A 27282-nucleotide genomic window follows, 5' to 3' on the forward strand; every position below is an offset into this window, starting at 1 on the left:
ATCTCTGGAAGGTATATTATGAGTGCCTAACAGTCTCATTTAACTTTGCTTATAACACAATACTAAGTAAATGACGCGTAATTCCACTTTTTCGTGTCCAAAATTAGCTTTTTCTATGGCCCTTCTTAAATAGCCAACATAATGGACACCCTAATTATCTTGTTTACGCACCCAAATTATTTCGTGTAGGAGTCATTATTTCAGAACTACGCGTAGGTGTCTGTTTATATCAACATAGCTGACCCGCGCAACTTCGCTTGCGTCACATAAGAGAGAATAGGTCAAAATTGTCCCCGTTTTTGTAACATTTTTCACCCGTACTCTGCTCCTATTGGTAGTAGCGTGATGATATATAGCCTATAACCTTCCTCGATAAATGGACTATCTAACACTGAAAGAATTTTTCAAATCGGACCAGAAGTTCCTGAGATTAGCGCGTTCAAACAAACAAACAAACAAACAAACAAACAATCAAACAAACAATCAAACAAACAAACAAACTCTTCAGCTTTATAATATTAGTATAGATTTGTTTCTAGCTCCCTGTCCAATTACGCAAAAGTAAACGTCTTCCAAAAAAATAATAGTTAAATAAAGAAAAATATATATATTTCTAACTTGTTGCTGATATTCAGTAGTCCTCAGGGATGTAACTACTAACGCCATCTGTTATGTAACGGTTGAACTTTGTACTAACAGAGTTAAGTTTCTGTTGCTTAGATGTTTCTAATGATGGAGTGATATGTTTCAAATAGGCAATGGTTTGTCGTAAGTAAGGATATTTTGAATTATACCTAAACTAAATACGAGGTATAGGATTTTGAGCGGTGCCAAAGGCTGAACACTCAAAGCAGCAAATGCTTCAGTGGTAGAGAAAAGATTAATTTTTAACAGTTGATATATTTATTATAGGTACAAATAGTACCTATTACAATTCGATAACTTCAGAACTAGTAATTGAATAGTAGTTATAAAAGATGCAGTTGACTCACCTTTACAGCCTTTAAATATTTTGCTCTTGTAAAGCTCACATAAAAATTGGTTGTTAGACAATGCAATCAATACAGTTTACGACAATACTTAGCGTCACAAAACAAAAATAGCGTCCAAGTCTATCAATTAATTGCGTTGGAATTACTGAATTATGTTCCCAAGAACAGCCATGGCTGTATTGATTCAACAATAAAACTGCTCCTTGTTTTATCATGAACCATAACTTTGCGAATAAATACCCAATTCGGTACTTTTATTGGTTTGCGTAACGATTTTAGTGAGCTACTGTAATTTCAACTTGTTGATATTGCTTTATTTTGAAACAACTGGCTGCCTGGAATATTGTAGACACTTAAATGTTTAAACTTAATCATCTAAAGCATTCAATTCAGTTTCACTTGTATTTTTATGTATTTGAGTTTAAAATGCTTATACGGCTGAAAGAACAATGCAAAGTTGTAAACTTTTGACATAAAATTAATGAAACAATAATGTTGCAGTACCTCAATACCCGAAAACAATTTTAAAATCTTGACATTATAAATAACATAAGCTATAAACGAAGTATAGGTGGAAATATACCTGGGTAAAATTCCTAACCCGAGATAACGTTTTAAACATTCTTAATTAAATTAGCTACGCAATAGGCAGTAGACTACTAATCGAAATACTTCCAACCCATTTCCCAGGTATAAAACGAGAATATACAAATAGAGTTTCGTTGTAGTATCATGAAAATAGTTCCAAAGGTTATTTCGTCGAACTCAACTATGTAAAACTTTCAAACACTAACTGAATGTTAGGTCGTGGTCACCTGTTACAGAACTTTACAAATATCGCTAGTTGAAAATCGGATTAGCAAATTTCGCATTCTTTGTGTAATAGTAGGTACCTATTAGTATCAGGATTCAGAATAATATGACATACGCCTAGTATAGTTAAAAGTATAAGTAAAAGATTAAAACGACTGTTTTTGTTTTATTGCCAATGACTTTGAGCTTCCTATTTCAAGGGACTGACATTGTACCGGCGAAACGTACTTACATATTATTATATCTCCTAGATCATAATCTTTGCCTAACTTCCGAGTATAACAGGTGTAATGAATGTATATTCAAGGTATCTTTTGTAAACAATATTGTCTTTACGTCACTTTAATGATGTAATTAGAGAAAGCCAACTAATACTCCGCCTAAAGGTGTGATTTATTATCTTACTCAAAGAAATCATCAATTAGCGTAAATTGATTAAAGAAAAACTCGTCTTCCAAGTTGTGTTTCTTTTGATATGGAGAGCAATTAATACTATGTCTTCATAAATATATTAGTAGATGAAGACATTAATTATTCAGAGGTACCTGTTCATCCAATTACTTTTAGTGTGCGAGCTTCTGAGATGTTTTTTGACATTCTACACTGTCTGCTTTTCTCACAGGTCTGTACTGTATCTCATTTCTCTTGAGCCGGTACGAACGAGTATCGAAAATTTTACCGTTAAAATTTGTTCTTACAGCGCCCGCTGGGGGCGCTGATCAGGTTTTTCTACAAAGTTTCTCGATAGCTAGGCGGTTGTCGATAGCCGATAGTGGTAGAGTATCGGGGTACTGGTGTTAGTAATTAATCTGCACATAGAGCACAGCTGAGCAATCACGAACTATTGACAAGTTTGCTAACGAGTTGCTTCGTCGAAACATATTGTTCAATATGCTGCATGGTCAAAAAATTATAATACATGACTATTTCAAATACATTGTATGACGAAGTAAAGGACATTTTGAATTTTAAATTGAATGCGTGAAAAAAATAGCAGCGCTTCGAAAATATAGTATTTAGTGATATTGCAAAATGGAAAACTACACAATTTATGTGTGAGACAGATTGGGAAATCGTTCTTTGTCACTTTCAATAAAACTTTAACCATATGTGTGTAAAAGAGGCATAACTATTACAAATAACGCGACATTTATTTGTGAGACTGCTATAAAAAGTAAACCTAATGCTTTTGGATGCCAATAATTGAACCTAAATACCTTAATAAGTATTGACAGTTACCTCATATATCTAAATACATAATCACTGAATTAACAATGTACTTAGCACAATCAGACACTAAATTAGTCCTATCATGTGTGTAATTAGCTCACGTACAATAAACTATCAAGTTCATGTCCGCATGCCAATCGCATTATTATTAGGTTTATCGGAAATTGGACGGTCACACAATGGATAGTTTAGACAAAGATCTGTGTAAATTAGTGGCTATTCCGCATAGAATACTAATTACTAGTACTTACTACTACTTGGAGGTTAGGGTGATGAATAACGGAACTGGCTTAGGAAATCGTTATTTATGTAAAACGAATAAAGATTTGTAGAGTAAAGCTACTCTTAACTTTAATATTAAGTAAATATCTTAAGTATTTAAGAAAGATCTAAAAGTAAGGTATAGGTTATTCCTCTTATTCATAAACACGTTATAAACCTATTTTAGTTAAAAAATTACTACAGTATATTTACTCTTTTTCATTTCGCTAAGGAGTAAAAGAATGAAAACTTATTATTAGCCTGATGATGAAGATGTATTTTTATGAATAACTTTATATATTTATATAAGTAAAGTTTAATGGTTGAAGTCAAGGATACTGATACATTTATCTATTAAATCTGTCTGTTAAATTAAAAACCGCAAGGTCTGACCGTTTTTCCTTTCTTGGAGGAGAGAGACCCTCACCCAACATTGTGACAGTAATGCTTAATACAGTTATTTTGTTTCTACACGCTCGGCAGCTAAACCCACTACTTATCGTACTTTTGCATTAAACAAGCCGGTATATATAGAGTCATATCCAATTTCAATCAATACTGTTTCACGTGATCTTAGAACAAAGCTCATTGTCTGTATACATAAGTACTCGTCTAAGTAGAGTGGCAGGTGTCCTACCTATTAAAGCCAATCAACACTCTCTCGTACTTTCTTGACAACCCTTTTTATGTTTCTGAGGAATATCTTGAGGTAACTGTGCTGTGATTAGCAGGTAGTGGGTTACTTAGGAAGTAAAGTGCTGAGCTTTGAGTTGTTTATATTAGTTTCATAAGGATTATATGATTGTAATGGATTTGTGTTTATTTTCCAGGAGTCATGCTTAGGGTGCTCACTGCTCAGTTTTAGTCACGTTTTGCCTTTACTAATCTTTGACGTCTGCTACAAATTATGTTTGCATTGAGAAGGAATTATTTGGTACACATTTACATACAGACTCGAATCAGCAACGCATATCAGATGCGTAACAATAAAATATGTAAGAGGTAAAATAAACGCATGTACATTCTTACCCGACTGCGTGACGCAAATAAGAGTAATGTGTTTATGCCCTGACTGCTTGCTATATGGACGGCTATAAAACCAGCCCTATCTTCCCAAAGAATTGGCAGATACATCTATTTGTTACTCAAGTAATATCCCAGTCGTGCTGGCGACCACTCGATCACGAACATACTTGTGTCTTTATTTTCATAATATATTTTATTTCACATGTCACGACAATAGCATCTTACGGTACGAAGAGCCACAAATTCTGTTAAAGGCAAAACATATTGGCATATGCCGTAACATCAATATGGATACGGTATCAATATGTTACTAAGTGTAAGAACTTTGCTTTGTGGTAGAAAAGTTATATGCTTTTATCTGTTGACATGACAACAGCCTTATCGATACTTGCTGGTTTCTTTTTAACACAATGTAAATACCACTATACTTTTGTAGTCCAATGTCTTAGTAGGGAGCCTGGACTAGAATATGAAATAGAGTATGAACCATAATTTAATGTATGCCCGAAATAAAGTAGCCGCAGTAATCATAATCGCCGGCTTCATAAATTAAGTGACTGTCGTTCTAAATTTTGCATACCGTCCTCAATCATGCTTCTTGCATACCGGGTTCTCTAACAAGTTTTTGGACTATTGTTTAAGGCACAAAAGCCTTTTTTACTACAAAATATGCATTCAAGATGGAAAAACAAGAACTGAAAAGAAAAAAAAGGAAAAGAAAAAGCGGTCAATAACAATAAATAAAGGCAAATGCATTCTATTCTCGTCTCAAAATCAGTTATCGTGTAGTTGCAGACTATACTTACATCATATTATTACTTAACATCTCGTGTTCGCTACAACTGTAGTTAGAACGCAGAACAGGTAGCGCTCCGAGGTGTTCAAGTTTAAACATGTTCAACTAGTGAATAGTTTCGACTTCCAACACGTTATAGAAAATGAAACTAAATAAATGCCTTAATGGTGGTTATGGTGTCGATTTGAAACTGTTGAAATATGTAGGTGTATATTATAGTTATTCACTTTTTTTATTTTCTTTATCGAGTAATTTAAATAGCTAACTAACTGCCTCTGTGACGCTGTCGGTAGTATATGCGACTGCGGTGCGAGAGGTCTCGGGTTCGAATCCTGGGTCGGGCTAAAAAGTCTTCTCTGAGATTTTCTGTTAACAATTTCTTAGGGATTGCCCGGAGTTAGGAAGTTGAGGTCGAAGACCTCCGTGCCTCGGAGAGCACGTAAAGCCGTCGGTCCTGCGCCTGACCTCTCACTGGTCGTGTCGGTATCCGTCCCACCAAACTATGAGAGTGATGGAATAGAGAGTGTACCTGTGTATTGTGCACACACTTGGACACTATAAACAAAGTCCTGCACAGATGGCCAGGTTCAATGAAACTGACCGCCGTAGCGGTATATCGGCTAGGAGGACATTATTAAATTTAAATAGAGTATAATATTAAGTTAGTGTGCAAAAAGTAAGGACTGAACATCGATCATCCTAAACCTAAGTTTATAGCATTAAGAAAATTGTTTTAGTTCCTATATTTATGAAAGTATCATGTAATTTTCATAAAACATTGTTTATGTAAGAAAGTTGCCAACTTGGATTTTTTGGCACAATTTCCGTGCAAAGGGAAAATATTTTAACACAATTTACATGTAAAACACTGCCAGCTTTTAGAAATAAAACAATAACATCCCTGACATATTTGAATAACTTTCCGGCTCTTTGGACAACCTTATAAAATTTTACGCGCAAGTTTAACCGACCTAAATACATACTACGTCGTTGATATTAGCAAAAGATAATGGGAAAGCATTTTCAATTTGACTGGTTAATCCCAACGGAGTTTGAAAACGCTGTTATGTGTAAATGGAACGATTATTAGTATGTCTATTGGGCAGTAAACGGGTCAACAAGTGGAATTAACGAGAATTCGGTTAAACGAAGATGGGACGAAAAGGTCTACTTGAGAAAAAGGTCTCGTAGCACTCGTAGCAGTTGAATTTGGCGCTTTACGTAACGTAGACGTGACATTTCGTAGCAAGTAGTTCTTAAACTGATAATGTGTAGTATAGTTACTGCTACTGTAATAGCTTCATCTCACGACCTCTCCCGCGTTGAAAGACCAATTTGCTGGTTCGTTTCTTTAATTATTCCTTTAATCCTCACTATAAAAATTCAATACATTCTCTATCTGGTATAGGTTTGTGAACAATAAAGATGCTGTAGTATTATCCACTGCAAAATGTAGACTCTATAACTTTACATAGATTTTAATCAATGTCTCTTCATTTCGCCAATCTTGGTCCATTATATTAATAAAAGCCCGTGGTCGAGATCAGCGTTAGAAGTGAACGACAGCTGCCTAATTGATTTTATTTCTGGCTTCCGATAAAGTGTACCTTTTGTACGTCATTAAGGTTTCCATGGCTACGATTTTGTAAGTTAAAGAAATAGCACGCAATTAGTTCTACTGATTTACCTTATTTATTGATCGTGATCGTTAATATAAGATTGAACCAATTAAAAATAAAATAAATATGTGATCGATTCGTTTAGACGATTCATAAGCTTGTGTGTTGTTCGTGCTCTGTAGCGCAATTCTCTACAGTCTGTACTGTCGAGAATCGAGAGTTTGAAAATTAAAATGTACGGCCAAAATAGTTTTTGCGGAAGCCGCTAGAGGCGCCTATTAGATTTTTGTACAAAATTTAGCAGCCAACAGTAGTAGAGAATCGAGCTAGTGCTTCGTAGAAAGTGTTACAATTCCGAACACGTGGAGTTGAATAAAGAGGATTTGTTGATATAAATTAATCCTAAATTAAGACTGTTGTCAGGGAAAGATTCTTTAAAGAAAAGGATTATTGTTGTTCTGTTGCTACACAACATCCAGGAAGATTATAATTTCTTAATGGCCTCTCTTAAATATTTTTTTTACCTTCCGTGCAGACTTACAGAATTTGAGGAATTCGCTTTTCCTGTGGATTAGAATAAACCAACCTCAAGTCGGTGTCTTAACTCTTTTGTACCAACGGAATTTCTTCAAGATTAAACTTAATCTTTATGCAAACTTTTTAGGCAATTTGGAAGATATTTATAGAGCACAGTAACTGCCTATAATACCATAGTAACTGGCTACCATAATTCGGATGTTTTTCTTATTTAATGTAAAAAGAAAGTATTTAAAACGATAGTCATTTGTTTCCAGATCGGCATTTGTTGGCTTACTTACTTAATCTTTAAGATCTTTTCTAACCGGTTGCCTAAATAGCTATTTTCCAGACAAAATGCTTGGTCATTAGGCCTTTAAGTAAGAACAATTAGGCTTTATTTATTTACTTTGAAGCGGTTTAAAAGTCGCGGTATTATTTGCTTATCTTTTACACTTTTTCTTCTTTTTACGGCAAATGGTTTTAGTCCTAATTGTTCGTAACGTAACGTTTTTTTAGGTTAGTATATAAAGTAGCTCAAAAGCCGTTAAAATTACTTTTAACGAAGTTATGTAGAGCTGAAACCGGGTGGTTACAATGCAACTGAAAACGGGTAAATAAATAAATGTAAAAATCACATCAAAACTTTATTTTATAAAACGATATGTACAAACATTATATCTGAGCTTCTTTACATGACAAATGCTTGCAAGCATACTCATTCATATTACTCAATATCAGAAGAAAACGTCGTTTATTGTTGTACAAGAGAAACGTATATTATACATATTTTATATATAAATATACTATGTATTTACAATATTGTATTATTAACAATATATTTTTCAAATAGCTCATATAATTTTATCACAGTGTACCCAGTGATTTACCCCAATACTAACGTCAGGTGAAGCTTTCTTCTTACTTATGTACGTAGAGCGTATACATAAAACTATTAGCAAGCAGAGCATGTGCCTACATTGAGAGTTAAAGACGAGATGAGATACATGTTTAGCATCTCAACAAAATAAATAAATTGTTTTATCTACAAAATGTCTGTAAATAAACAGGGTCCAGTGGTGCAAAATTGTTAAAATTATATTGTTAAGAAAAATAGAACGGAAGTTTATAAGAAAATGTTGTGGAAGATTGGTACACTGTACTTATGTTTACTATGGTTTTATATACAAAATATTATTAATTTTATACTTTCAACAATTTATGTTTGTGTAAATTATTTATATAATTTACATAATTAATTATTATTACAAAACAATATGTTTAATAAATCATTAATGATTAATTAGTCACTTGAAATATGTAATAATTATAAATATAAATACGAAAATTTATAATAATATACAATAACTGAATTTGCATTCTCGTCACACACAATGCATGTTTAAATTAACTTAATTTAAATAAATGGCACTTCGTATATAATAAATAATTTGAATGTATAAAATAAACATGTCTATGAAAACACAAATTATCAATTTCATAAACCTGTTATTTTAAATATTTGTTTTCGATAAACTACAATGGGAACTTAAAATATAACTATGTATTTACAATAGATACTTATGACTAAGAGAAGTTTGAAATAATTATTTACAAGGCATAATATACACAATACTAAGTAGTAATTAAGTAAAAAAATACACTTTTAATTTGTAAAATCCGAACGATTTACAACACCGTCTATAAACGTGATGCAAATAAGAGCTTTGAAGCAGAGAAAGTTTGTAAGGGTGTATGTTTTAAATTCTTTCACAAAAAAGCTACTCAATTGATTTAATGATTTTTTATACAAATTATAGTTTACACCTAGATTAACACAAAGGATACTTTTTTCACGCGGATGAAGTCGCAGTGAAACACAATAGCATGGCATATTAGAATACATGCTTATAATTCTGTTATTTTTTTCAAGAACCTTTTAACTTGCTTTCATTTATTAAGCTAATTAAGTATTTTATTTACGTAAAAAAAATCGAAACATCTTAGCGTAATAGTATATTTGTGAATGTGTTTGAAGTGAATATTGTACGAGCAATTGTTTGGTTACGTACTCACAATTTTTCACATGATAATTAAGATGACGTTACTACTAGCGATGAAGAATGATTACGTAAGTTTCGTGGTTTTCATTCGATCTTCTGTATGTACCTATAAAGAGCAGGCAAATTTTCTAATACATTGAACTATTGACATGTAGACTGAAATGGTAATAATATATTTAATTTCCTCATCAAATAGTGCCTTTTCGGCAAAAGCGAAGCAATACTAGCCGGTATTAGTTTGTTGTAGAAAAAATCATCTACTCACGACGTATGTATATCCAGAATAATGCGATTTCCGGCGCCCGCGCCGTGTAGCTATATTATCTAAACAAACTAGTTAGCTTAAAAAGTTGCTTAAACAAACTAAAAATATTGATAAAAGAAATTCGCAAACAGACAAAACAGACGTCAAACAAATGTAGGTTTAAGACTTTGAAAAGTTTCCTTGTTATTCAAGCAACACATACTCACAAACGTCCTTAAAACTTTAGAAACTGGGGAATCCAGCCTTTTAAGGTTTTAATTTCCTTTTTCCTAAGGTTGTCCTTAATGTAGTGTATTTTGTAATAAATGTCCTGAATTCATTTGAAGAGTTCCGTAACAATGAATGATTAATATAACAGTAATCTACTTATACATGTATAAAATAAGTGTTAGTGATAGTTTATTTGAAAAATGCCTTATAAGTATACTGTTCTTGGACCAAAAGTAATTCTTAATCTTACGTTGTACGTCTTAACTTACCTTTGGATTTATTATTAAGAAGGTAACACACTGACGGTAGAATATTAACATGTTTAAGATGTTAAATAAAGATTGATTCAATATATAATAGAATACGGGAATTAACGCCAACACGCATTTTACCTTAAAATGCCTAACGTTTCGGCTCAGTACGCACTCGCCGTGGTCGCAGACTGACTGTTTCCCGTATTCTATTATAATATTAAACATGCAACGCGAGAGTTTAAAATGTATGAAAGATTGATTAATTGTAGATTGAGTAAGGTGTACCGAGCAAAGGTTTCCTTTTAAAATAGATTAAATATTTTGAACAGTACCCAATAGAACTTGTTCTCGTATCGAACCACCCGTTAGCTTAAGGAACTTAATAAAAGTTATTTTAGTTCAAAATAACTTCCTGCTGGCTTATAATAAAGTTCAACTTATATAGACTTAGTACACATTAAACAAAGAACAAAATGTATTTAGAATTCATGAAACGTAGGCGGAAAGTGTTAAATAATATTAACTTAAAATAATATAACGTTCATTCCTTTGAAGTTTGCTAATACCCGTCGGAATGATGAAACATACTATCCCTTATTAGAGACGCGATTCTTTACTACAATCAATTTTAAGAGCTAGTTACAGGCTTAGGACGCATTCTCACTCTGTCGTGACGACAGATAATCGTGTAGTTTTAAGTGTCGTGGCTTATATGTTGGTTGGCGTTTAAATGGAGGTGTTCACATGTAGAACGACAGATTTCGAGACGGACGGCTAGATACGACAGTCATTAAACGATAATTTTTTTTTGACGACCAACAATCGTTATAATTGGAACAGCTAGAGACGACAGTCGTCCAACGTTAAATTAATCGTTACGACATAGTGGGAACGCGCCCTTACGGATAAGTGTTTAAGACATAAGATGACAGCAAATGAACAAAATAAATTACACTTGTTGAGCTCTCGAAACTCATCCAGAAGAGGTTAACATAGACATGTTTATTATATTTTAACATATTTTTGGTTTCACGAACGGAAAAAGACTAGATTCTTTTAAATTCTTAATGCATATTTTTAATTTACATCTATAATGGCTAAGAACTGGCTTATTTTATCATAAATAACATTTTTATTAATCACTATGTCTATTATATTTTTACTTATATGAGTAATTTATTAAATGAATTATGAAGTCATTTTTCTTCAGACAAACAGTATGAAGTCAATTACCATCTAATTATGCTAATGACCTACAAATTATATTTCGTATTTCAACTTTGGTAACAGTATAATGGCGATATTTAACATAACTATTTACAGGAAATGCTGCAGAACGTTGGCATGTTTCTCTTGTACAAGCCTTCCTCAAGGTATCGACGACTTTGCCCTGAAAGTAAAGGAAAAAACATTATAACCTATTTTACTTATCTGTAAAAAAACGATCACAAATGTTCTTTTAAACCTTGACTTGTTGTAAACAACATATTTACAACAAGTCAACAACGAACTAAACTACCTAGCAGGTTATCAATCATTTCGTTTTATGGATCTGAGACTAACAAATTTAGACTAAACCTAAGAAATCCTAACAAAATTATAACTGGGATATTACCAAGATACTTAACAAGTCGGACGAACTGTGCAAGTAAATGATTACGTAACCTATTTACCGTGGCGTAATTTCTCACCATGACCTCAACGCGAATGATACGTTTCCAGCTATTTTTGTTTCTCTAAACAAAATCTTTTCTAATGTTTATTAAACAACTCACGTGTTTTGTCCATCGGAGTGAGAGGCAGTTGGTGGCGGCCACCGGTGCAAGTGCGCGCGACCCATCATCTGTCCAAACGTCGTGCGAAACTGCCTCGACATTGAACAGTACAGCACGAAGTTTATAGCTCCATTCAACAGCGCTAAAGCATCCATCAACTCCCCGAATAAATCGTAGCATCTTTTAAAGAAGCACCTTCCTAGCAACCCACTCAATAGTCCGAGAATCCCTTGCGGCAACTCCGTCACTAAGAATAGCAGCAGAACAGCTACTAACATCTTCGTTGTCCGATTCGTTCGCCTGTCGGCTTTGCACTGTCTTTTCACGGCTTTATTGTTGGTCGGACATTTGTTGTATATTCGAATTTTCTTTTGGTGTTGATTTGCGCTGTATACTTCACGGATTAGCCATAGACTGATAACTGTTAGAATGAGGCAAGGGAGTAGCTTGATAACGACTGCGTGGACCCAAAAGTTGATTTGATACAGTTGCCCTTCTTCGTCAGAGTCCACGTGGTAAAGTATCATCGGTCCTGAAGGTTCTAGCACCACCGCTGTGTGTATGTCGAATACCTGTTGATGATTTAAACATATTACAAAATGTTATCAAGGTAAGCGAGGGGCTTTAATGACGTAATCAAATAACTACAAAATGAGGACTAAAATATTTTTGGACGTTTCACTTAAAATTATGTTGACGAAGCTTATGATGTATTAACATAATTTCGTACTTTTAATAAGGCGAGGAGAAGGTAATTACAGTTTTAAGAGGAGGACTGAAAACACAATTTAATAAAAACAACATCTTTTTGAGAAAAGCTTTGTCAAGAGCTTGTTTAAATTGCTGTGAGGAAAAAACTGTGTACAGTAAACTATTTGTGTAAGCACAAAGGGTCCTTAATACAAGAGGAAATTAAAACCTCTAAGCTTGTGGAATATTGTAACTAAAATATTTAAATATAATGTAGGTTATTTAGCAGTGAGGGTTTGTGATTTTACGACAGTTAAACCTAGTTTGTAGACTTTCAACAATAAGAAACCCGTTGAAGCCTCAGCTCAAATTGATCCTACAAGTTTACAACTTTGGTAAATGGTTTTTGAAAGTTGCTTTAACTAAAATAATATGTGTTTAGTACTAAAGATATCATATGGATTTCTATGTAGTACTATTATTTACTATTTTTAATACCATCAATAGGAAATTCTTAGTTGTATCTTAAAGTTAATTATGTCATTACGACTGCCTAAAATTACAAAAAGGCTGTTAGTAATCAGTATAAAAAATTTACATTAGTTGGCGCCTGCAAAAAATGCATCAAATCCGTTGTTATTTCTATACAAATCCTAGGTTAAGGAAAAAACATAAAGGAGTGTTGGTATTGTGGTGAACAACAGCTTTTTCGAGAGTACTGAAACGAATTTTACACTCGTTAGAAAATAGCGTAAAATCTACCGACGATAGATGGGAACCCATTTAACGTGCATGAAGGTTTTAGGTTATCATTACAAGGTTTGTTTTCGCGCTCTACATACTTAATGTATTTGCTAAAATTAGCTGAACCATGAATCAAGTAGGCATTCACATAAGTACTACAAATAGTTTTATGACTCGTACATAAACTTTAGGAAATAAATCATATTTACGCAGAAGTAAATTTTATGTAGCGAACAATTGATATTGGAGGTTATTGAACATTATATTACGTAAAATAAACAGTAATGCGTTTATTACGTTCGGTAATATCAATATAATAAATAATAGCTTTGAAAATCGGAATATTTTTATATTTGCTGCTAAAAATGCAAAATGCAAACGCATTCTTAAAAATAGATTCATTGCGTTGATTAATTTTCCATATCAAAATACTTGAACGCTTCTCTACACTTGATACAGGAAAGTGGTAGGAAATCGACTCAATGAGTATCTATTTGACATTTAGACGAGATTGCGTGCTCAGGGTACAGATATAAGCGATATTGTACGTATTCGAACGTTTCCGCGCTAACCGCAGAATCGCATACAAATACACGGCGGAATATCGTGCGCTAATTTCCGCTACCTACAGCGATGCGATAGTGAGTTTACTTAGGTAAATCTGAACAGACCTTTATCGCACGTATTTCTAAGCGGCCGACGTAAACGAAAATTACTTTTACGACGTAATTTATTTTGAATCATAATCGTATTATTACGCGAAGGATACAGATTTTGTTCATTCTATTAGGAATGAGGCGTTATTTTGTTTGTTACAATGTTATATGGCTATGTAGTTTGCGGATCTATATTTACTGCGAATTTCAAATACTGTATTATGGATAAAAATTATAAGTAACCATCAGTATAAAAATAGTAAGTAATAATAAGTTGAACATGATTATCCTGAGCTTCGATTTTCCAGGAGACGCGATTCTTAAGGAAAAGAAATAGGAAACATTTTAATTAACCTCTACAAAATACACAGCGCAAATCCGGATTTAAACATTCAATTACTTACTGTATCTATAAATGTCATTAGATCTAAAACCAATAATATTGGAAGCGCTTTAAGCTTAATTTAAATGACGTAACTCGATAGCCGGGCTAATTTGTCTAAGCATCAGAATCGATCGTTTAGCCAGCGATGTGTACATATTAATCACGTTAATGCTCCGTAATTGGAATGTAAACTGCGACAATCTATTTTAAGACATTTTTATCGGGTATGAAAGCAGGTCTCAGTTCCTGACCTCCTAGAAGACGTTAACTTTCTTTTATGCCAAAAGTTTGTTCAAGTAGTGCATTGAACAAACTTTCGGCAAACAAGAAAGTAATCGTCTAATAGCAGTTTTCGCTAATACTTATTATGTCTTTTGTGTTTTTCGGATGGACCAGATTCGAAAAGCATTAACTTAAACGGAGGTAGCCCATTGGCAAGGGAAGACATCGAACTTGTGGTGGAAAGTCATGGTTACGAAGTCCAGAAATTACGCTATTAGCGTAAACCCACTCTTAATACAAACTCGAGGTAAGCTAAAGAACTAAATAGTTCTAGTACTAACTTACAATGCTATTCTGAAAAATGAATTTTTAAAAGTCCTCATATGCAACAACCCTTATTACTGTGTCATAAAATGAATGTGACGTACCGAATGATCGTGTTTAAGATCGAGCTACGGATATTTTCGAATATAAGAGAATATGTATATCCGGTATCCTAATGGCATAGCTAGCGTCATAATTGTAGTCGTAAGTCATAAGTTTAAATCGAAACACCGCACTTCCCGCGTAAACTCACTCTTAATACACACACGAGGTAAGCTAAAGAACCTCGAGAGTTCTAGAACTAACTTACAATGCTAATATGAAAAAGGAAATTAAAAAAGTCTTTATATCATACAACACTTGTCGCTTCGACATAAAATACATGAGTTAGGTTTAAACATAATAAAACATGGTCGGTGGGACGGTATTCCCTTTGCGGGAACAACTTTGATATCATTTTATTCTCAAAGGGCCATATGAAGCGTGAAATTAAATACCCACGCATAGATTTGAATTGAAATAATGTTGCCGGTTGATCTCGGGAGCATTGTAATTACAATGTACATACAAACAAACAAATTTACATATAAATATTCCGAACTCAAACGAAATAGGCGCAAATGATGTAATTTTTCTGTCTCGGAAACACGACTCGATTTACCGCAGTTTTAGTTCAAAAATCTGTTAGCTCTTAACGTGCTAATAAACGTGGTAAATAGCGATAAAATCACCGTATGATGTAGTAAAAACAGGCACCTAAAAATCTTAGAAACAAAGAGCTAAAAATAACATAAAACAGTTAGACCCACGAAAAAAAAATGTTTGAGGAAAAGTAAATACTAAAACTGGCACAAAAAATTAGATAGAGCCTATAGATTCTAAGCTCTATATTTTCACTTTTCACGGTTCATAATGTCGCCAACCAAAGGATCACAAAGGCGGCTCACACTTCGTTGATTTTTCATAACACTAAAAAGAGTACTTTCAGTTCATAAAAGACTTAGTGCCTTCATATATCATTTCACATAGTAAAAGGCATAAGTCGGGTTTCTAGCCAGCCATATTTTTGTGTACTATCATTTTTCCATGCAAGAATTCGTATGGTGAAAACGGTATGAGTTATGATAATCGGGTGTCGTTCCAAAAATCCCTATAAGTACTCAAGTGAAGTGAAGAGTCTTTATTCCCAATGGGTATTGGAGCAGAAATCATAGTTATCGTAACGTAAGTAAAGGTAAATAAAAAGCGTATTCAATCGAGTGGGTTTTTAGATTTTTGTGAAAATAGGAATCGGTGTCCTTCCTTGGAACACCGCCACCCAATTTCTTGGAAATTGGAAATTGTTCGAATAGAGTATGCGTGAACGCATAACTTATCTATGCGGACGGACAGCAGTACTGTTTTTATTATGAGCTTGCTTTGCTTTTATTATGAGTTTTGATGTTACATGTCCGATAAAATTTTAAATAAAAAAAATTAACCCATTAATGACCCACTGCTGTTATTTCTAATACACACATAACGTCGAAAAGTCATCGGTGTGTTGCCTCGGGTTCGAACCTGCGACCACTTGCGTGGGAGGTGTCAACTTATACCACTCGGCTATCACTGCTCTATGTCTGATATACAATAATAAAAATCTTTACATTTTTCTGTTATCTTTTATCATTATATCCGCAGTTTCAATGTTAAAGAGCGTTAATATCGGGAATTGCAAGGCATCTGTAATAAGTTAGGTTATCTAAAATAAGCCAGCGGCGAGGGTGTAGTAAGTTAAACTGTACACCTGAAGTTATTATATTGTGTGGAGGTTGATGCACGTGCTTAAAGTTTATGCTTAACTTGCCAACTAAGGAGTATACAGTAACTAAGGCTGAAAAGTAAACCCGTTGCGGCACGTGGCCTCTCCCAGAATGAGATAGGAATAAGATCTTAAGTCCACAATGCTCACCAAGTGCATTGGTAAGGCGAATAATTAAAATATGTTTTAAAAAAACAAATATTTGCTTGTGTACATTATATTCCTCGAATTTTTCGCCTTTTGTTTGTATCAAACAGTAGTTGTCCATCTTGTTTGAAACGACTTGAAATGTATTTACTTTTTAGCAAACATTCAACAGAAAATGCGATCCAAAAGCAATCTGCATGTCGTGATAGAGCTTGTGTATCACACAGAACCTAATATTGCTGTCATCGATGCATGATTATGTAGGCATCGTCGCGCGCCTTCCGAGAATATCAGATATACACCCGAGGTATTATAATAACGGCTCATGGCAACTTTGTGTTTAGCCGCATTTGCTTTATAATATTAAAGCAACATATTTGTGTCTAAAATTACGTTGAATTTAATACCAGCTGTGTTGCGTGTTTTGCTATTTATTCGCGAATTTTGTCGTGTGTGTAAGATTATATTATTTATTTAAACTGCGGTTGTAATATTCCTAGGTGTAGGCATAAGAAACGTTTGATTTGAGATACATTATTGTTTTGCTTAAAATGTTTTGCTTAACAGTAGGTTAGAATATTCCCAAATACTGGGCAAGTTACTAAATTCACCTAAAACCCAGTTTGCCTGATTTGAAGATCAATCCAAAAACTCACTATTTGATTAGAGCAAGAGAGAATTCAAACAAAAAATTTCTTGCAGAAAGTCGTGAAACATAATATACCACTACTATAATACTACAATAACTAATAGCTAAAATGCCAACAGGTAACTGCTTGCGGGTAATCAAGCCTTGATTGATAGTTACCTTTGAAGACGGCGAAAACATACAATTATCAGTCAGACAAGTTACGATATTAATAATTCGTAGAATCCTTATTCATAGAGTAGATAAATTCATAATATCGCTATTAAACCTTTTTATTATTTGCAAAATTGGGTTTGTTTGCTTTGTTCTACGGTCCAAAAGATTGGGAAAGGCATGACTGGTTTTTATGAAATTTTCCACATCCGTAACATATAATGGAAATATAGGTTTATTTTTCACATGTCGTGCTAGGAAATTGGTAAAAGTAGTGAGCAAGTTCCTATTAAAATATTTACTGATGTATTGTGGGTAGGATTTTGTAAATGTTTTTGGGTGTATTAACGTACTTATGGATAATAGATCAGTAGCATAATGAATTAATTAGAAGATATTGTAATATTCATCTTTTGAATGCATAATTATTATCCATATCCGAAAATGGTATCATTTAAAACACCAAGTCACCTATTTTAATAAGTTATGCGATTCAGTTGCAAGTTTAGCTGCAGTTTTTGTTTGTTATTAGAAAGTATATAACGTAGATGCTAACCTAGCGGAGGATTTGGTTTCCTTCTCTTCAAAAAGTATGTTTCGCGAATGTGTCTACCCCTTCGGCAATCGAACCGAACTCAAAACTAATGTGGGTGTTTCTCACATTGGTTTAGTTCTTAGACTTCCCACCCAAGTCTTGATACACGAAGTAAAACTAGTTAGTTGCCTCGTTCAACATTGCACTACTTGTTTCCCAAAGTTAATCCTGGCTTTCTTCAGTCTACAGCGCGGGTATTAAAACTAATCTCAACTTTGAAACCGACTTAAACTTTTAATAGCTCCTCGATAAAATATTAATAAGTAGCAAAGTCGTTGATTGCCTATTACAGGCATTAAATTTTATGTTAGGCTGGAAAAAATTACAACGTTGCTTTAAAAAATAAAACATTCTTTTATTTTTTATTATTAAATTTAGTGGTAACGAGATTTGGGTTCATATTTTCGGTTATGTTCGGTGTTAGATTCTTTGAATTCTTCTTGAAATTGTTGTTAAGTTTCTAATGTTTTCTTCCCAAATAAATATATGGCAATAAACAATAACAAAAAATTGCACATTCCATAGAAAAGTAACATGTAGGATTAGAATTGTGAAATACGTACCATATAAGTAGGTATGCACAGTATCGGTGGTAATATAAAACTGCTCAGTATTGCCGTACTGCACCTCCTCTCCGTGCACAGTATGTGGTTCTTATCAGAGTACCTGTAACAAAAGTATTCTTAAGTTGGTAGATCATATGACAATACACTACAAAAATATTTCGCCTTTCTATAGTTAGGGGTGATTTTCTAACTCTATCGACTATTGTCAATTGGTTAGATATCGAAAAACATCACTTGGTAGAACAGACTGAAGAGAATTGCGTTACTTGGCTAAAAACTGATTAATACCTGATTAATTTTTTTGTTTATGTTCAATAGAGTGGATAATATAAAAGAAGAAAATAGTTATTTCTGCGAAAACGAAAAAAGGAAATGCATTTGTCTATGAACTCTTCTACCTGCCATGTCTAATGAAAAGTAAATAATGTTCATTAAAACAGGTAGTGTATGAAAATAGCTGAGAGCGGAAAACACGTGTTTTGATACTGGCTATAATAAAATTACCATCTGGTATATTATAAAAACAAAATATAAAAAGCGAGTGTAAACAAAAAGAAAACCGGAACATTGACTGAAACGATAAATAGAAAGGCTGTTCACATCCAAAGGCTTAGCCGAAATACGTGTGAGCCCATTTCGCGTTCGTTTTAGCATTTGTCACCTCAAACACGGTCACAGCCGTCAATAATAAATGTAACCATTCGATCATTTATATTTACGAAGCTTTCACATTCAGGCTAATACTAGGTGAGTTTATGGACCGTCACGCACTCAAATCATTTGAACAAATAAATATTCATAAAAACGAAATGAAACAAATTCCACGTACGACATAAGTGAAAGCCTACGACAGTTTTATATAATACATATGTTTTATACATATTTCAACGAACTTTCTGTCTTTTCCCGGGAATTTTTTTAAAATCTGTCTATTATATTCAGCAGTTTTCTGAGTAAATGATTAAGTAGGGATTCATTAAACTCATTAGTCATAACATCAACTGAAGTAGACATTCGTGGAATCATTTGCCACAACTTAGTGTACTTGAACGCGTGAACAACTTGCGCAGCCTCAGGCTTTATATCTTCTCTGAATAAACGTATAATTAAGTTAAGTATATATTATTACGATGATTTATAATTTGATAAATGCATCATTATATTGCTCTCCACAATCTTACTAATATAATTGCTTGGATGTTAATTATATAATTATGCCAAAACGCATTTTGATTAAATTTGATACAACTATCCGTGTTTTTGATAACCTGAATTAACAATTATTACTCTACAGAATATTTTTACATGGATGAAGTCGCGGGGAGATTCTATTAACAAATTTATTTCAACACCACGAAAACTCATTAAGATTAATTAAACGTTTATTTACTCCATTACACTCGCTTTGATCTGCTGGTTTTCGAATCAAGTTTGCACTCAATAAGTAATTTAACATTACTGAGAATTACTGAGAAACCAGACTTGTTTTGCTCCACTTCTCAAGTTTGTTCAACGAACCAAAGCTTAGAATGTTAAAGACCGACCTTGGTACTTGTTACCTACAAAATATACAGAAAGGGTTCTATTCTCGATGCTTATATAATATTGTTGTATACGCTGACTTGATGCTGTAATTATGCCTATTTGATGAGTTTTAAGGCTATATGATTGTTTTGGTAATATATTACGTTCTCTCCATAAAATATTTCACTTATTCTTACTACTGGGCTCTGGTCTCATCCCAGAATGAAGAAGGGCCTAAGTTTTGAGTTCATTACGCTGGCCTATTGACAGTTCATACAAAATACTATTTCATTATTTATAACGGCTTTGTTTTGTCTAACCAATGTTTTCTTTCCCATCTTTACAGATCGAAATGTGCAGTTAAAGAAATACGTAGACACGAAACTATGCGAATTTATTTCAGTCTAAAGTGCACTCAGAAATAAATTCAAACAGTTTTTAGTGCTCACGGTCACGCTAAGTATTCCACAAGTCTGGATTGCTTTCCAGTGAATGAGTACATAATAAAATAGAAATCTTCACAGACTAGTGTTTGGTTGAGTAGCTGAAAAAATATTTATGGAAGAGATTCGGCCACACTATTAGGAACGTAGCCAAAACAATAATATTTACACACGTATACAATTAACAACTGTTTGTGGGAGAATTTTGATGGATCAGCTATTTAAAAATCACACGTGGTCATGACGTCATGGAAGATGAGATGGGAGATGAACATCTGGTGATTATGGAAAGAGATTTATGGGTTTTTAAGAATAGTGGAAACAGAAATGGCGTCGCGAATTTTCTATTCATAAGTATCATATAAAGTTAGTTTCATTTAAATAAGTTTAGTTTCTGTTCGAGACAGTTTTCTCTAAATTGGACGTAAACTATAACTATTTTGTTGTATTTTGTGTCCGTTGTTTGTATGTTTGTAAAAGTCAAACAGAAGAGCAATTCTTAGTGCGGAAGCTGTCTTTTTTAAGAAAAAAGAAGTGAGTTTATAGGTGTATTAACAAAAATATATAATTTCTACCCATAACATCTTGTTCATTTACATTCGTGATCAAATACATGTATTTAAATTGTTAAACGTTCTTAGCTTCAAACATCGTATAACTTAATTCAATTTACGATCGCTTGAAGTTGCGTAACAAGTAAGAGACATTACTTGCGTACATGATTTATATTACGAAACGTTAATGAAAAATATCGTATGCAAAGAGAAAATTATTTTCCAAACATCTTAAATATGAAATGAGAAATTTTGTTATGTCTTTAACCATTTTAATGACAAAATAATGTAGATTGTATCGCGATAACAAACTTTCATTTCGTGTTGAGTGTTTGACATTGGAATCTAATATAAAATAGTTCCTTAGACCTACGCTAGAAGCGCTGATCAAAGTTAAATTATAAAATTTACAAAATCAAAGAATTCGTCTCTCTGTTTTATTTAAAAATGAGTATAGAACGTTGTGCGATCCACAAATAATTTAATTGTTTCGCGTCTGCTTGTACTTTGTGTCATTTGTTTGTAAAAGACCTCGCGACACAAGATAAATTATTAGTTTCATTTGTTTGTAAAAGACCGACACCGATGCGACACAAGATTATTTATTGTTTATACGAAGAGGTCCATATCAAGTCTTGAAACAAAGTTCAGATATATAATGCGTAAAAGTAAATCATAAGTAAAGTACATTTTGTTTGTAAATGTATCAAATAGATGCCCTTAATCGCTTAAGTTAAATCTGTTTGTTACACATTCAAAGCTATCAAAACTCAGGTTCCCAGAACGATTCAGTATCGATACGTTCGTTCGATAAGCATGTTTGTGGAAATGAAAATAAATATAAATTATTAATACCTTTCCAGAATCAGTCCATTATGTAAAATTCTCAGAAATGTTTATACTCATTCTGTCTGTGAAAGATTTTGGTTTTCTCATAGGGAAAAATGAATGAATTTTCTAGTTTTATATGACTAGTTTTAAGAAAAACAGCATATATTTGAATATCGCATTTTACTAAAAACTAAATAAAATCGACAATCCAGTGTATGTCTGTACCATTTTTATATTTACCTATAAGCCTATAATAGGGTAGTCTTACAAATAATTTTCACCTAGCCCAGATTTTATCAGACAACCTAGATTTGTAGGGCAAAAGGGTTGATTTTAATGGACTAAGTAATCCGATACTACAGAGTAATCCGATAAAGGATACTTATGTTACCTCAATAGCAAATATCCGCAAAAACAAAAGAGCTTAAGACAATAAACCCGAGTCCATTACAATTTCGTTTTAAAATTCACCACATTTCAGATACTTGCGTTGTTCAGGGACTATTGTAAATGACTCTTTTATTTTGATTGCAGACAAAACGTTGGGAAAGCTTTCAACTTGACGTTTTTGTTCAAAATGTTTTTTAACATATTTTGACTTCTCCAGAGCTCGATTTTAATAAAATCTTTGTTAAAAACACTGATGAGACTTTTTTATTCGTTTATTCTTATAGATTTATGCCAAAAATTGACACTGTTTTTTTGTCAGTCTAGCAAACGTATAGAAATATTTATGGACTTATTAAGTCGATGACACAAACATAGTGGTTTTACGGCTGAAAAATAACATGTCACGTATGCGGCACAGCATAACCAAATGCTCCAAATATTTATACCCGATGACAATACAATATTAATAATATTATATGATTTTTGAGGTAAATTGTTTGGATTATCCGATTGTATTCATCCGGGCGGCTTGATGAAATAAATTCATAACTAATTGATGATGTATACACTGGGCAGCTGTTAAGAAGTGATACTTACTTTATAGCAACATATCTCCAGACAGCGAGCGAGAGCGTGAGACATATGGATGCTGTGTGGAAAACTTGCGCGAAGTGCATATGAAACAGCAGGTATGCCGCCCATTTGTACGGCATCTCGCGCTGACCCGGTAGTATCTGGTGGAAGAAACATATCAGCATTATTAATTGAACTTTTAATATGAAGTAGTCTATAGTTCGTTATATTTATATGTCGGAATATGTGAAGAGTATTAAGACTCTTTGGTCGGAATGAGGTCGTATACAGGAAGCCAACGCCATCTAGTGGCGTTCGATGGAGTTAGTGGCGCGCGTTGTTCGAATTTGACAGATGTGACTCTCTTCTGTTTTGGGCGGGAATGGCGCGTGGACGACACTGAACCATCGCGCATTCTGTATTACGAATAATTACGTTATAACTGTTGTTTACTGTACCTACTTGTAATTATAAAGTGTTCAATTGTACGAGTGTGACTTATTATCTATCTGACACTACCCCACGACGCCCACAGTCGATGAATAGGTTTATCACAATGAGTACCTATGATGATGGAGGATGAAAACCCAGAGAACCCACATCCCTCCGTCACATCATATTATCAATTAAGAACCCGCAACGACGACGACGACGACATCAGAAGTGGGATCGGTGTCAGATAGTACAAGAAAAGAAACGAACATATGGCGAGCTATGTTTGAGCTGCAAAATAAGAAGAAAAATAACAATAACCTCAAAAACAAATGAAGATCTGCCTACGATTGACTCGGAGAAGTAAGAAACAGACGCAAGATCAAGTGAACCAATGAACTAGCAGCGAGCAAGAACATCTACGTCATCGTCGGATCAAGCACCGCAACAACCAACAGCCGTGATGTGCTACAAATGTGGCAAGCCTCGCCACATAGCCGTCCGGTGAACGAGCGGCGCGGCGCGGCGGCTGCAGCGACGACAGCGGCAGCGGCGTCGGCGGCGGCGGCGGCGGCAGCGGCGTCGGCGGCAGCGGCGGCGGCGGCTGTGGCGTCGTCGGTGGCTGTGGATGCTGTGTCGGCCGCATTGGAGGCTGCGCTGGCGGCTGCGTTGGCGGCTACGCTATCGGCTGCGCTGGCGGCTGCGGTGGTGGCTGCGCTGGTGGCTGCGCTGGTGGCTGCGCTGGTGGCTGCGCTGGCGGCTGCGCTGGCGGCTGCGGTGGCGGCTGAGCTGGCGGCTGCGTTGGCGCCTGCGGCGGCGTCTGCGGCGGTGGCTGCGGCGACGGCGGCGGCTTCGGCGGTGAAAGCGGCGCGGCGGCGGCAGCGGTGGTAACTGCGGCGGTAGCGGCGGCGGAGCCGGGTGACGACGGGAAGCGGAACGAGCGGCGCATTATGAGTTGTGCAACCAGCATCGAGGACTTACGAACGTAAAGGTGAATCGTGACATTTTACTTATGGTTCCGTGGCTGAATGCTCAATAGTAAAACAAAGATATGCATCAAAATTTACTGGTTAAAGTTTTTATGTTGTTGCAATGACTGATATTGATCAAAGATGTTGGACGAGTGTTCAGTACAGAACAAATTTTATGTCGTGTACTGTGTAGTAATTAAACGAAAAGTCTTATGACGTGTTTTTCGGTCAGTCATAGTTTGTAGTGATGCACTTCAATGAGTTCACTTTAATTTAACTTTTATTGTGACTGATATAACTGGAAAGTAGTGGAAAGTACAGGACTAGACTTTAACAAATGCGCTCAGCATTTTGAGATTTTCGTTACGGGTTAACGACATGTTTGACCACAGATGAACTAAAGATTATGTTGATTAAGTTGAGCATAGAATTATGCGCGGTTGTATTAGAAAAGTATTAAATAACAAGTTCAAAGAGCCTTTTGAAATTATTGAGATTGTGGATAGATGTTGGTCAGAGGTCATGTACCAGTCGATATAGATTTTGATGATAATGTGATTGATGAGTTTGTGGTGAAGGTATTCAAACGAGTGAAGGTTTCTTTCGGCCGTATTGTGTTCGACCGTATCAGTTGTTAATACGTATTCGTAGCCCGGTGGAAATCGGTATCTCTTGAGGCAACTCAAGTAGTCCGTGGGTGCGCGGTTAGCGTTTAACACTGACGGAGGTCGTGGTCTTGAGAGACCGTACAAAGTGGTTCGACTTTGGAGAAAGTCGTGGTCTTGAGAGACCGTACAAAGTGGTTCGACTTTGGAGAAAGTCGTGGTCTGTGGAGACCGTATTGAGTGGTTCGACTTTGGAGAAAGTCGTGGTCTGTGGAGACCGTAGTGTAGTCCAAGAGGGATGCACGTGTGAGCAATGTGATTGCTCGTCGGCTGGAGAGCCGTGGTGTTAGAAACTTTACTCGGGGATAACTGTCAACTAAGTATTTGTACAGTAGTTGTAAAGGTTGATTCGAACGGATTTGGTACATGGCTCACGCTGACTGTAGTTAATGAAACTATTTTGAATACTGTTTCCCTGTGTTTGTTCTTAAATTCAGATTTAATTAAAAATCCAAGTAAAGCTCTTAGTAGAGTTATGAGATGGACCCAGTAATTGTAGAGTTGGGTCAGGAGTGGCCGAGTGTGACATTGTTCTGTCGTGAGATATTTTGTTCCCAGAGTGACCATCACACGAGGACGTGTGCAAGCAGGATGGCCGTGTCGGAATATGTGAAGAGTATTAAGACTCTTTGGTCGGAATGAGGTCGTATACAGGAAGCCAACGCCATCTAGTGGCGTTCGATGGAGTTAGTGGCGCGCGTTGTTCGAATTTGACAGATGTGACTCTCTTCTGTTTTGGGCGGGAATGGCGCGTGGACGACACTGAACCATCGCGCATTCTGTATTACGAATAATTACGTTATAACTGTTGTTTACTGTACCTACTTGTAATTATAAAGTGTTCAATTGTACGAGTGTGACTTATTATCTATCTGACACTACCCCACGACGCCCACAGTCGATGAATAGGTTTATCACAATGAGTACCTATGATGATGGAGGATGAAAACCCAGAGAACCCACATCCCTCCGTCACATCATATTATCAATTAAGAACCCGCAACGACGACGACGACGACATATATATATAATTCTTCTGTAAGTGTGTATGTCACTGAACTTCTCTTAAACGACTGGACCGATTTTGATAAATTTTTTTGTGTGTGTTCAAGGGGATCTGAGAATGGTTTAGATTCACTATTTTGTCCGCTGGACAATGTTTTTTTAATTTATTTTTAATTTATTAGACAGGACAACGTCTGTCGGGCCGCTAGTAATAATATATGCACCTACAATATGTGGTGATACAACCAACTGATATCGCGGTCAAAATGAACAGTGTTTTCAGTAATCCGTTTGGTAAAAATGGATCGTGCTATCAGATAGAACAAACTTGGCCGGATTAATGACAACCTCTGGGAAAAGCAGTGAGAATAGCAGGTGCAAAATATAAGTTAAAAGAAATGGGGCATTTACATTTTAGAATGTATAATACCACCACTTTCAAAAGCAGGTTCGTCTAATTTAATAGTACTTTTCAAGGCAATGTTACCTTCGAACGTATCAATTTCGTAATATAAATTATGTGGCAGCACGGTTTCAATAACATTTAGGTTTTATTCAGTCTTATTTTGATAGAACTCCTAACAATTGACAATGTATTATATAAATTGAATTCAGTGTTTCCATTTCGAGAAACCCACACTATACCAAACGACTTATATGTATTCGGCAAGTATAATATAATGAACTTCAACCGATAAGCGCAAAAGATCTATTTTCGGATAAAAATGAGTTTATATACAAAAACTGAAAGAATGAGGGTAACAGGAACCGAGTTCATTAGATACCCTTTATATCTCGAATATCAAATGAGCCACATTCACTCTAACAATGAATTACGTGAGCGGACTGATAAAAACAATGTGTATTAAAATATGGGTTACATTATTACGTAAAGAACTTTGAAATCATATTAGCACATAATTCACACATCTACATTTCATGAGACTACCGATATAATATACCTAATACATTCTTTATCATTCATCTTAAATCATTTTATTTGAACCCGTGACTACTTGGCAAGAGTTTAATGCCAAACGTGGGGCAGGTTAGGCATTGAGTCTGTCACGCTAACCAAGTGCGGGTTGGAGACTTTGTTGCATGCCTTTAAGAAAGGTTTTAAATAATTTAAGGCATGCAAA

General features: G+C 34.8%; 1 protein-coding gene across 1 annotated transcript in view; it reads right to left on the reverse strand.

Annotated features, from left to right (window-relative positions):
• Positions 1-11110: 11110 nt before the first annotated feature.
• Positions 11111-27282, reverse strand: part of LOC142980143 (G-protein coupled receptor dmsr-1-like) — a 56765-nt gene continuing 40593 nt past the window's right edge. Inside the window, exons 4-7 of the mRNA XM_076125461.1 lie at positions 23092-23228; positions 18750-18852; positions 11821-12392; positions 11111-11435 (exon numbers count right to left, since the gene is read on the reverse strand). Of these exons, the coding sequence (XP_075981576.1) occupies positions 11414-11435; positions 11821-12392; positions 18750-18852; positions 23092-23228 (834 nt within the window). The 3' untranslated portion in view covers positions 11111-11413. The remainder of the gene's footprint in view (positions 11436-11820; positions 12393-18749; positions 18853-23091; positions 23229-27282) is intronic.

This window comes from Anticarsia gemmatalis, chromosome 17, assembly GCF_050436995.1.
Source record: "Anticarsia gemmatalis isolate Benzon Research Colony breed Stoneville strain chromosome 17, ilAntGemm2 primary, whole genome shotgun sequence".
NCBI lineage: Eukaryota > Metazoa > Arthropoda > Insecta > Lepidoptera > Erebidae > Anticarsia > Anticarsia gemmatalis.